Source organism: Monopterus albus, unplaced genomic scaffold, assembly GCF_001952655.1.
Source record: "Monopterus albus unplaced genomic scaffold, M_albus_1.0 scaffold204.1, whole genome shotgun sequence".
Taxonomy (NCBI): Eukaryota; Metazoa; Chordata; class Actinopteri; order Synbranchiformes; family Synbranchidae; genus Monopterus; species Monopterus albus.
In genome coordinates this window covers 627,276-639,874 of record NW_018128084.1, presented here as the reverse complement: position 1 = coordinate 639,874, position 12,599 = coordinate 627,276, and the positions used below count along the sequence as shown (strand labels likewise).

General features: G+C 40.2%; 2 protein-coding genes and 1 long non-coding RNA gene across 6 annotated transcripts in view; 2 read left to right on the top strand and 1 right to left on the bottom strand.

The window, feature by feature from the left end:
• The first annotated feature begins 413 nt into the window (after positions 1 to 413).
• On the top strand, positions 414 to 3,452 carry zte38 (zebrafish testis-expressed 38). Its single transcript, XM_020618337.1, has 12 exons — positions 414 to 784; positions 971 to 1,115; positions 1,477 to 1,540; positions 1,736 to 1,772; positions 1,867 to 1,887; positions 1,988 to 2,014; positions 2,142 to 2,209; positions 2,299 to 2,447; positions 2,550 to 2,782; positions 2,891 to 2,939; positions 3,016 to 3,056; positions 3,175 to 3,452. The coding sequence occupies exons 1-12, from the start codon at positions 734 to 736 to the stop codon at positions 3,220 to 3,222; spliced, it is 933 nt and encodes a 310-aa protein (XP_020473993.1). The 5' UTR covers positions 414 to 733; the 3' UTR covers positions 3,223 to 3,452.
• A 72-nt stretch (positions 3,453 to 3,524) lies between these two features.
• On the bottom strand, positions 3,525 to 8,821 carry LOC109970636 (uncharacterized). 4 transcript variants are annotated; one of them, XR_002276441.1, is made up of 8 exons: positions 8,443 to 8,821; positions 7,359 to 7,525; positions 6,666 to 6,804; positions 6,405 to 6,530; positions 5,932 to 6,057; positions 4,950 to 5,082; positions 4,547 to 4,656; positions 3,525 to 4,059 (listed from the first exon to the last, which is right to left on the bottom strand). It is a non-coding gene; the product is annotated as an uncharacterized LOC109970636 (long non-coding RNA). The 4 variants fall into 4 exon arrangements; XR_002276442.1 differs by lacking the exon at positions 8,443 to 8,821 and adding an exon at positions 8,016 to 8,078; XR_002276440.1 differs by lacking the exon at positions 8,443 to 8,821 and adding an exon at positions 7,715 to 7,939.
• Positions 8,020 to 12,599, top strand: part of uck2b (uridine-cytidine kinase 2b) — a 5,681-nt gene continuing 1,101 nt past the window's right edge. Inside the window, exons 1-6 of the mRNA XM_020618338.1 lie at positions 8,020 to 8,201; positions 10,044 to 10,203; positions 10,676 to 10,772; positions 10,982 to 11,124; positions 11,385 to 11,482; positions 11,834 to 11,882. Coding sequence (XP_020473994.1) covers positions 8,022 to 8,201; positions 10,044 to 10,203; positions 10,676 to 10,772; positions 10,982 to 11,124; positions 11,385 to 11,482; positions 11,834 to 11,882 — 727 coding nt within the window. The 5' untranslated portion in view covers positions 8,020 to 8,021. The remainder of the gene's footprint in view (positions 8,202 to 10,043; positions 10,204 to 10,675; positions 10,773 to 10,981; positions 11,125 to 11,384; positions 11,483 to 11,833; positions 11,883 to 12,599) is intronic.

The window sequence follows — 12,599 nt, the reverse complement described above, 5'->3', positions numbered from 1 at the left end:
GGTGCTTCTACTAAATACTGAGCAAAGGGTCTGAATACTTATGACCATGTGATATTTCAGTTTTTCTTTTTTAATAAATCTGCAAAAATGTCAAATTCTGTGTTTTTCTGTCAATATGGGGTGCTGTGTGTACATTGAGGGAAAAAAATGAACTTAAATGATTTTAGCATATGGCTGCAATATAACAAAGAGTGAAAAATTTAAGGGGGTCTGAATACTTTCCGTACCCACTGTACATATGTATGTATGTATGTATGCATCTTACATACCTGGGTATGGTCTGGATAGTGAAAACATGCAAACAAAACACTTTAATCCATTAGTCTAGTTTTAATGTTTATTTGACCTCTTATCTGAACTAATCAAGAGCCAATTATTTTAAAGTGGGTCCAGCTGTCATTCTACTAGTATTAAGTAAAATCTGGACAAATGCCGTCTCAGAGCTGATATTAGCTATAGTGTATTATAAAGTATTTTTGGCGGGAACGATTAAACACCCCATTTCATTTGGCAGCGGCTAATCTTTCACTAACTATTCAAACTCGTTCAAAGTTAAAACGGACTCAGAATTATTACGATACGTCTAATAGGGAAGTGCCGTAAATATTAGCGACTAGGGAGTAAATTTGGAGTAAAAGAGTTTTATCGGCTCAGCTGGTTAGTTTGTTGGCATTAGCGCGCTAGCAATAGCAATATCTTGCTAGTTGAGTTAACCCTTAGCAACAAGAGAGAAATGTCAGCCGGGAAGATGTGTATCAAGAGGAACAAGGAGGAAACTGCTGAGGTTTGACCACACAACATACTAGCTAAAGATGATACATTAAAGGGTTTATTTGCTCAGTTTGTTATATTTATGAATCAATGTTTAACTTGTTTTTTTTCTGTAAAACTGCGCCATCATGTGGCCATGAAGTCAAATGTTAGCTAAGATGGTTTCTCCTGGCAATCATCGTCTTTTTTCATTTTTAAGTGGATAGGGCTATTCCTGAACGACATAAAAACCCAGCAAGAATCCCTCGTCTTTGTCAAGAGGATGGTGGCTGTGGCAGTCTCCTCCATCACCTATCTCAGAGGGATTTTCCCGGAGGACGCCTACATATCCAGATATCTGGAGGGTGAACATAAATGGAAACAATAGCGATGTACATTTTGAGCGGTGTATTTCAAACAGGGAAAGTTACAAAAAATAGCGCTTTTCATGTGTTGGCCCTTTTACAGGATGTAATAGAACCTTTTTTCTCTCTCAGTGATTAGAGAAGACTGATTCTGAGCTCTTTATTCTGTGCAGTAGGCCTAAGTACAACTGTTTTGGAACCCCACATTACCTAATGAACGGGGAGAAACACTTGTATAACACATAGCAAATAGTCCCAGAAAACGTGCTGAAAAAGCACAACAAGCCATATGTAGAAGTAGTGATGGTGGTTTTCTATTTGTAAATGTACTTTTTTCAATTGTTGTTTGCCATTTTACCAGATTTGTGCATCAAGGTTTTGCGGGAAGACTGCACCACCCCCGGTGCCAGAAAAATTGTGAAATGGTAATTAGTGTTCCTGCTTCAGTGCTATCAGAATTTGTTTAAGCCTGCTGACCACAGCAGCTGCTCAACCCAGAACCAGACCAGAGCCACGTTAAGAAAAATTGAAACTCTGCAGTAATAATCAGCATTCGGTGGCTTAAGGTAATTCCATTGTTTTATGTATGTTTTTATCTTCTACAATCTTGTTTGTTTCAGGATAATGGGCTGCTTTGATGCATTAGAGAAGGAGTATGTAAGTTAATGCATCCATTAATTGTAATATTTTTATTCATTTTGATCAATGCGACCACTACTTTTACTGTTGTTCAATGCTGTCCTTTTCACAGCTCCAGCTCATGTTCATTGGGGTAGGTAATCAAGTCAGTACTGCACCATTTATAGTTGATGCATTTCTTACATTGATCAAAAATATTTGTAAAAGTTATTGTACATGTTATTACAATCTAGGTCTACACCAAGCCAGATGAGCCTAATGTAAGTTCTTTCTTAAAATATTGAACAAATGTGTTAAGTTTATGAACAGAAACACAGTTGGCAAAATCTGAGAAATCCTAATGCCATTAACAAAAAGGAGCAATTTAAATGTTCTCTCTTTTTGCAGTCCATTATTGAATCTTACCAGTTTAAATTCAGATACACTGAGAGGAGACCACAGATGGACATAGCCAGGTTTGGTTGAACATTCTATGGTAGCGCATGTCACATAGATAGGTATCCACAGATGACTTGATAGTAGTATAACCTTCATGAAACTGCAGGAACAACAATGTGGAGATGCAGGTGACACTGGAGGACACAAAGAAAGCATCTGTGCTGCTCATCAGGAAGCTCTTCCTGCTTATGCAAAACATGGCTGTCCTTCCCAGCACTGTCTGCCTCACTGTAAAGCTTTACTATTATGATGACAGTAAGACACACCACCATTAATATCTCAGAGAATCAGTTAAGAATCCAGTTTCAGTTTTTGGTTTGCATAGTGAGAACATCTTTTGTCGCTCTCCTTTCAAAGTCACCCCTGCTGACTACCAACCACCAGGCTTCAAGGAGGGTGAATGTGACAGCCTGCTGTTTGAAGGGACACCTGTGCACTTCAGGGTGGGTGAGGTGAATACAGCCTTTCACACCTTAAAGGTTTGCGTGTCGGCCGAAGAAGGCCGACTGGAGAAGCTCCAGGAAGGGAAACATCTGAGGGAGACCAAGCAAGTTTCTGAGAGAAACTCTCCACAGGGGGATGCAATCAAGGTGGGTCCAGAAAGAGGATAACTGATTTCAGTTTTATAGTAGTCTCACTGAGGTTTTCAGTTTGGTGCACATGGCTGTTTTATTATCATTACAAACACCTTGTTCCAGGATCCTCGTAAGAAAATATATGACGAAGATGACTTGCCTTCTGAAGATGGTAAGTCTACGTGCTTCTGCTTTTACAAAACTGTAACGTTAATCAAAGAGTTTACAACGCTGGTGTTCCTTTACAGAGTCCGCACAGTTCAAGAAACCTACAAGACCTTTGGCAAAGGTAAATTTCTACTAGATGCACATTTATATTAGTTTGCAGGTTACAAAAAATTTTTAATAAAAAAAAAATCACAACATATTAAAACTGGACAGCTGATTAACTTGTTTGTCAATCTTAGAGACGTGCAGCTGCCAAAAGCCTGGCAAGGAAGAAAAGAAGAATTTAGCCAACAAGACAAGTGCTCTGTCAGCATTACAGACACAAGCATGAATAAATTCTTCCCTTTATTGTACTATTTACAAACACTGTTAGTGTTATGTAACAATTTATGACACGTTAGGAAGGTTCCTTGAATAATTCACTCTACCCACAAATGCAAACTTTTGCTGTTAAACGATACTGTACAAAAAGTGAACATGAAGGGTATATTATAGACAAATAAAAGATTGAAAAGTGCTTCATTTTTACTACTGTTTGTGTATAAATATATTGGTTTACTTTTCAAGAAATAACACTTGATTATAAAAGATTTGTTGTACAAAAACTAATTTTTAATTCTGTACATAAGCGACAACATATTTGGCAAGACAAACTGCTGCAGTGCAACTCATGATTCATAAAATGCAAATCATCTCTGCTTAAGTAGTTAAAATCTATCAAAATTAAGGAAATACTAAAAAACTGTCTCCATTTGACAGACAACTTTGTTTCTATTTCTAATATATTTCCCAATCTAATGTTATGTTACCAACGTTCTCCTTAATCACCACAACTGTTTTCCTTAGGTTTCCTTTCCCTGTCTGATGTTGTCCTTTTATTCTTGAGGCCCAATTCATAAAATCTCGTTTCTCATTATTTTGAGCATTAATGTTAGATGATTTTTCCCTGAGTGATGGAGGTGGTGTTCCTGTTCATACCATCTGTTCCAGTCTCTGGTTTAGCTTTACAGCTCCATCTTCCTCTGGGTTCCCTAGAAGAGGTTGTCCACATTGCCCATCTCCACAAACAGTCTTCAGCTGGGAGTAGTATTCAAAGGTCACCTGGCCATTCTCCCGCCCTATACCTGGTGGATGTAAGAATCAGAAGTTTACTTCCACTTCTACTTACTGTGACTGCATAGCAGGGAAAGTAAGTTGTTAAATGAGGAAGTTTTACCGCAGAGGTCCCATTAGTTACTAATAGAGTTTTGCACTTTGCAAGGGAGCACAAAGTTTTAGGCATATTCCTTACAGTTTGACTCAGTCAGATGGTGACTTCCATTTCTTTTAATTCAAAACATCCCATACAGAGACCAAAACCAACAATGAATTTTGTGTGCTTGCCATAATGTGTGTGAAATGCATTGTTGGTTTGATGGACGTTAGTCTCTGTATGGGATGTTTTGGAATTAAAAAATAGAAAATCACCAACCTTTTCCTTTAATGAGTGCAATCTCTGTTCTGGTGATGTAAATCACACATAACACCCTACAATACCTCCACCAGACTAAAATAATTGTAATACAAGTAATTTGGCTGTGACGTTTGGCCTGGAAGATGGGCAGACTGCACCTGACATTCTGAAGCCTCCATGGGCACCTCAACAGGTGATATTGTAGTTGTCGATGAAACAGGACCCAGCCTTGAGGTGTTCAACCACATGATGGGCTCGCATCACATCCCTACAAACACAAAACCGAAGGTAAAAAGCCCTTCATTTAGTTGTGGTCATTTTAAGAATGCTGAAGTAATAACATTTGAGAATACTAACAGGTTTGATACTGCGCTGCCATGTGCACATGCCTTCACTCACCTATCGACTATGATACTGAACTTTTTTACTTTAGCTACTTCAAATACATTCTGTTGCTTTCAACCTAAATCTAGATTCTTCACAAACACCTTCTCAGAGCTTAAAAATCACCTTAATGGGCTGGTGAGGTTCATTCATCTCACCTCTCCATCTGACATGTACCTTGTGAAAGCTCCAGCACCCGTGGCGGTGTCAGTGGCTCTCTGCAGCACTTCCTCTTCTCTTTCAAAAGACAACACAGACATGACAGGACCAACGATCTCCTCCTTCACACAGGTCATCTCATCACTGCAACCTGAATAGCAGGAGAAAAGTCAATACTGCTGGAACCTCAGCTATGTGTCTGAAGTCTTCAGATAGTGGTGAATCCCCTTTGACAACTAGTGTTAGAATCAGAAGAGGAGTAAAAAAGTGGCTATGATTTGCAGGCAATATCTAAATTGGGAACATTTGCTCTTGCTACATCAAAAAATTGTGAATAACTGTGTAAAGACACAGGCTGTATTGTATATAGTTATCTGATAGTTACTCTTCTGCCACAGTGTGTATATATATTTATAAATAGATGTGTTTTTGTATCTCTTTTTCTTTATCCAAACTCACATATTTTCTTGTTGCCTTGCAAACCACATTGAGAACTGCTGTACCAGAGTGAAATTCCATTCTTGGCCATTAAATCTGATTCTGATTCTCATGACCACTGGGCAACAACTATGGAAAATCATCATGCTGCTATAGTGCCATCTACAGGTGAAATGGCTTTAAAATATTTTCAGTATTGCTCTGGCATATTAGCTGGAAATGCACAATATGAACAGGACTTATAGCAGTTCATATCAAATAAGTCAAACCTAGATGAATTTGACAATTATATGAAATGGTAAAACATGCAAAGGGAAAAAAATTCAGTCTTATCTAATACTATATGTACACACTTTTTGAAAGATCCCAGATATCCAAACCCAAAATATTTAAGTTTGTCCTTGGCCCACAATGTAACTTCTTAACTAATGTTGAGTTCTTCTGTTAAATAAATAAGCAAACATAGCTGGTCAAAAGCACAACTATCCTGATAGAGGAAATAACTGAGGCATATATAGAAGGTCATGATTTATGTCTTGACAGCTTTAGAAGAATTTCATACCGCAGGCCAATGCTGGAGCGGATTTCCAGGCAGCTATCTGGAAAGGATCATTTCAAGCACCAAAGTCGACTCCCAAAGGCTCCATGTGTAGAAAAGAGGATTCTCCTGGCAATTGGACATGCTGGCCTTGAAAAGGGACGACAGAAGCATAAACATGGTAAAATAAACGTTAAAAATGTGACATTTTTTTTAAAAAACGTTCATGATGGATGTCATAAAAATTTTGCATATTTTTTTCTAAAACATGATGGCAACAACAGATTGATTTAAAATATTCATCTTAAAGACTGGTAGTCTGAATGATAAAGACCATCAAATCAGGTTGTCACTCATAGCTCATGATGGGCTAATGCACCATCATATGAGTGGCTTTCCAACCTTGTAATTAAATAGTGTGATCAGTTATTTTATTTGCCCCCTGACTACAGACTCCTAGAATGGAGTGAAACATTATGAGTCAGAGTTGTGCCAACCTGCCGGAGTCCTGGCCAGCCCGGCTAGTATATGCACAATCTGGCAGAGTGCACGTTCAGACAAGCCTCCGTGATGGACTTCCCATCGTTAACCACCTCCATCTGAGCTATCTCCTCTCTCCTGCTCTGTGCATGAAAACGAGGACAAATAAACTGTGTCACTGTCTAGAAACGACTCTGGGTGTACAAAACATTAAGGACACTCTTCTTGTGAATTATAATGAATTTAGGTAGGATGTTTTATCCCTTGAACAAACATACAGAATAAATTAATAAGCTGGGCAGCTTCTCTCATTGCCTTTGCCCTCTCCATCCCAGTGGCCGAAGGCTGATTTGGCAGCCTGCACAGCCTGATTGACATCCATGGCACCACACGGCTCTAAACGGCACAAGACTCACCCTGTAAAGTGAAATGTGTAATACACAGTGTTTATTTGGCAAGACTTTCTCACATTGCATATTAGAAATGTAAGTCTCCTGCCTGTGGGCAACAGGCTGTGGGACTGAATTTAGAGAAGCACGTAGCTCTAGCACACAGGCTGTATGCTAGCACAGGTGAAGTTAAGATGCCTAAATTAAATTCACAAAGAGCCCCAATGAATGAATGAGACATAAAATCTACAGTGTACATGACAGCTGACAAGTTATAATGGCTTAATAACCGAAGTTGCTCCATGGCTATAAAACCTGTTGCAGAGGAAAGTGGCCAGGTGTGTCTCTAGGACACACTATGGCAAATGAATAAGCATGCTGCTGAAAAAACAGCATTTGTGCTGAATATATAAATGTAAAAATGTGTATTATGCAGAAAGACAACTAAAAAATGCTTTGGTAATCAATCAAGATGAGGCCTTTCCAGAGATCACCCGGCAGCCATCTTCTTGCGGCAGAGACCAAAGTTAGGAGACATCATATAGTATTGATTTTTAAGTAACAGATAATTATATGGCTTACCTGTGGCAGGTTTGTAAACATTTTCCTGTTGCATTTCTCTTTGCTCGTCCTTCTCTTCCCAGCCCACACGTTTAGCGGGACCGTGATGTTCACTGACCCCGTGGAGACGCATCGTACCAAAGCGGGGAGGGGAGGAGCACCGGGCCACAGCGGACCTCTGGAGCATACTGAGGATGATGTAAGTGTAGTCAATAACTGTAAACCATACACTCTGCAACACTATCACTTCATTAAAGAATAGCATTAGAGGCGTTTCTCAAAAGTGCACAAAAATGTTATACGCTAGCTACTTTTCCTCAACTTGTCATATATTTGTGATGTTTCACTATAGCATTTAGCCTTGGTTCTACACTTACCAACAGGAGTGTTCGCATTAAATGCACTTTTGAAGACTGTGAATCTACGCTAAATGTATATGTTAGCATTACTTTAGGTGAGCTTTACATTGTTATTCTGCTGGAGCTCAAGCAGAAGGCGGGACTCATGCAACCGTTTTAGCGTAACAGATGATTGGATAGTTTCGCCGTCAATCACAAATAGAACGCAAGATAATATTTACTAACTAATAGCTTAATTGGAAACAAACTTTCTGCATTACAATTAACTTATATTAGGAAATACATGTAAATAACTTTGTGTAAATAAAACTGCGAGTACATAAACATGAACGTGTTGTTGTGGGAGGAGCTCCACCACGATGATCTTCCAGTACGCCAGCTCACACAGCACATTGCAAGAATGGCCGGGGACAGTGAGGCAAATCTGAGGGATAGTGAGGAGAACACCGATGTTATTCGACAACCTTTTCTCATCGGTGTCTCCGGAGGCACCGCCAGTGGCAAGGTTGGCACCCTCGATAGCTAATTTGACAGTATTTACGAATTGTCATATTTAGATTTTGAGCTAAATCACGGCCGAGGTTGGCAGCCGGGCGCTAGTTGACCGCGTGGCTTTAGCGAGGTGACGTTGAGTTGTGATTGACAGCTGTATCCTCTGTTTAACTATCCACTTCTCAGCTGGCTTACTTAAAATGTTTCTCCACCGCATGTTGTATTAAACTTTGTATCTGTTTAAACGTATTTACCCCATTTAGTCTGGGATGCAGTCGGTAGCAAGGTAAAATCCATTTAGGGTGGCTATGTGGTGATATCTGATGATGGCTTGCCCAGCCGCCTAGCTAAATTCCATCACACGCTAGCAGTGCCGGGTGCGCTAACATGAGACAATAGCTAGCGCTAGTTTCTCTCTAGGGTGGCTAATCTGTTTTTAAACAGTATAAGCCGCGTTTCCGCCCCGCCTAGGTTATCTTAATGCTAAGTGCTATGTTCAGTTAATAAGAGAAACACCCGCCATGTAGCATTTAATGAATGATAACAGACACAGGCGCCAGCGGGAAAATCGAAGCATAAAGACTCTTAAACCACGTTCGCGCCCACGTCCCTTTGTTCCGTGGGGATTACCGTTATAAGGTGAAATAAACCTGGTCGGATTGGCTGGGTTGATCTGTGTAATGTAAGGTCGGGCACGATTATTGATGTTGTTAAATATTATTGCTTTAACAACCGTCTAGTTAAATTTATTTCCTCGTTTTGCCGTAGTTTGCGCGGCTGTGTGGGCAGTGTTTAACAGCACGCTGGCACTGATTCTCGGTTTCAGCGCGGTGATAGACGCTATTATTTGCGAAGATGTTTTGTCTTAGTTATAAGTGGTGCCAAAACCCCTCTTTGTGTAAGTCTGTAACACGAGTTGAACAGAAAATCTTTCTGGGGTGGCTTTTAAAACTAGAGCGTCGATTATTTCCACTTTTAATGGCCGTTTTCCTGATTCACATGCGGTGTGTGCAGCTACATCAGGGTCCACGTTACTGTACTGACACCAGGACAGACCAGTTGTAGCTGGCCACTGCTTTCCTGGGTGTGAGATGAGATGACCCTCTTCTTATGAATTGAATGAAGTCATTTTAGCCACCTCATCTGAAAGCAGCCCCTGGCTCAGCTTAGCAATGCAGACTGTTTAGCGTTTTCATTGGCCTCACTGCTGATGCCTTATTAAATACAAAGAACATTTCTTTGTTCTATCAGTAAAAATACATTATTAAGACTTCTTGCTGATGGCCAATAATCCATTGATCACTGGCAAATGAACAGACAAATGGTTAGTATCCATCAAGTGACTAGAGAATTGCTTGCTTAGTTTGACCAAGACTCCAAAACCTGAGTGTTATTTTACAGTGATAAAAAAGAAAAGAATGCTATGGTCATTTTTAAAAGAGCAACAACAAATATTTGCTTTTTACTTCTTGCATCATCCAAATTCACTGTAGCACAGTTTCGTCAACAAAAAAGGAACCCAGCCTCAGGCAGCTGGGGAACGCCCAGTCGGTACTGGGTACAAGATTCATTTAGTTGGAGAGGACAAACGTGGTGAGCCACGTGGTTGTTTACCTACGACTGTGTTGGATGACCTCATACGGGAAGGTGGAAAATTACCAATCCTCACTGATATGTGGGTGTAATGTGACTGAGTGTCAGGTCTGTTTTCTGTGGACTGAAATGGAACAACTCTCACTTCTTCTGTTTGGGTTGATAGCTGCGAAAAGTAGTGGTGCTGCTCAGTTACCCCATTTTTTTTCCATGTAGTGACGTATTCTAACAGTCACCCTTCTTCTTTTGTTTGTTTCTGCAGTCATCTGTATGTGAGAAGATCATGGAGCTGCTGGGACAGAACAAAATTGACCACCACCAGCGGCAGGTGGTGATCCTCAGCCAGGACAGCTTCTACAAGGTGCTGACTCCAGAGCAGAAGGCCAAGGCACAAAAAGGCCAGTTCAACTTTGATCATCCAGGTATGAAGACACTGGATAGTTTGTGGTGCAGCTCATGTACTGTATTGATTATATCACCTTAGCGTGTTTGTTTGCTACTTGCGTCACAGATTCAGGAGATGGTTTTGAAATTCTCCATCTGCCTGACTTTGTAAACTGTTGCAGTCATTTTTGAGATAAATAAGAGACTGGTTTAGTACAGATGACAGAAGCATGCAAGTTCAAACATACATACATGCTTTGCTGCCACATTGATAATCTTGGCAAAAGCATAAACTCCTCTTGGAGCCTAACTTTGCTCCAGAGTCAGCAGATCTTTCTCAGAAGCAGCTGTTCTGTGACTCAGTGACTGAACCCAGCACCTGTTACACAAAAGGGCTTCCTGGGTTACCAAACGTGCAGCGTGGGGGTCCCATGTGCTCCCGGGTGCACACTAAGCTGGTATAACTGGGGTTAAGACTGACACACAACTTTGCCTTTTTCTTATGCCCAGATGCCTTTGACAATGAGTTGATCCTGCAAACACTCAGACAGATCCTGCAGGGGAAGACTGTCCAGATTCCAGTTTACAACTTTGTCACTCATTCCAGGTGAGGGCTTATCTCTGTAGCATGTAAAAAGGTTGTGTTCTCCTACAGATGAGATGCTCAGTCTCCAATTACAGGTCATGCTAAATGGGTTCCTGCTCCTGGCATTCATAACTTTAATGTTTATAACTCAGTTGTGTAATTGGTTCAAGTGTAAACTGCCTGAACATAGTCGTCAACAGAAAGGAGGAAACATTTTTGTGTCATTCCAGGGAAGAAGAGTTTGTTACGGTTTATCCGGCTGACGTGGTCCTGTTTGAGGGCATCCTCATATTCTACTCGCAGGAAATAAGAGATCTGTTCCAAATGAAGCTGTTTGTCGACACAGACCCAGACACACGGCTCTCACGCCGAGGTGTGTAGTAAGAGCTTGTAGTTGTTGAGCAGTTAATCTCTAATTGTTTAGAGATTAACCAAAGGCAATACAAGTACTGTTAATAAAAGGCAGAAGTAGATGTGCTGCTGAAGGATTCTATTTTAAAGCTAAGTTCTCCCAAGAAATTACCACATGCTGGCAGTTACAGGTGTGGGCTTTATATTGATGTTGTCCTTATATTTTGTGAAATTACTGTAATTCTAATGTCGATCTTACTTTTTGTGCTTTCTCTGTTTCAGTTCTAAGAGACATCAGTGAGCGTGGGAGAGAGCTGGAGCAAGTGCTGAATCAGTACATTACTTTTGTGAAACCAGCCTTTGAGGAGTTCTGTTTACCTGTAGGTGACACTTGTAACATGCAACACATCTGTTGTCGTGCAGTAGAGTGTGACTGATGCACTGCACTGGCTAATAATATCAGCCAGGATTAGCTTTTCACGGGTGTATGGGTAGCAATGTATGTTGACTGATATTTAACAGTAACTGCAGAAAGGCCAAAGATATCATGGAGTAATTAAGATTTCACAGTCCATTATAATTACATGTAATCAGATGTTTTTGTGCATTTATTGGTCAATATGTAAAATCAGATTTTTTTTCAGACTCCCAAGTATCAGTCTGGCTCCATTGTGCATCTGATGATGGCAAAATGTTGTCTGACAATTTCAATGCATCTTTATTTCCACCAGACAAAGAAGTATGCAGATGTGATTATTCCACGAGGAGCAGATAACCTTGGTAAGTTCAGAGGGATAATACAGAGTAGACATTGTTTGTGCCGGTCAGACTGGAAAACATTTCTCAAGGCCTGTTAAAGGAGAACAGCACTCACCATGACACAGCCACACTCCTCTTGTTTAACAGCAAGGCTAGGTCATCTTTCATTTGAGCTTGTTCATAACAATTGGCTCTTAGCTTAACAAGCTTGCTATGTTAACACAAACTGGTGGTGCGTGACAGACTGAGCAAAGCTTTATGCTCCTTTAAGTGGCTGTTTTGATAGATTACGCTGGACTTTTTAATCGTAGCATTTTTATTGAACATAAAATAAAGAGCTTATGTGAGCAAAACATACTTGGGCTAAAGGTGTGCACTGGATTTATAACACAAAACGTGAGCATCATTGCGAAATGGACTGCAGCATTGTAATCGTTTTATCTCAACTATTGTTTTGCTAATCATTGGAAGCCAAAATCATAATTGAAAATAAAATGTAATTGCTCGCCCAGCTCTACTACTGTGTATGTGACAAGTTGTATAAAGCCTTTTGTGGCTTCAGACTTTAGTTGCAGCTGCAGGGAATGTTGGTTCAGTCTGAAAATTAGGAAAAATTGGGGTGTGTTGAGTTAGAACACGAGCGAACCAGACCTCTTGTAGCCTGCTCCTCATGCCTGCTTGAGGATAGCACCCTGAGGCTCGATTAGTTATTTGATTTAAATTTATATATATATATAT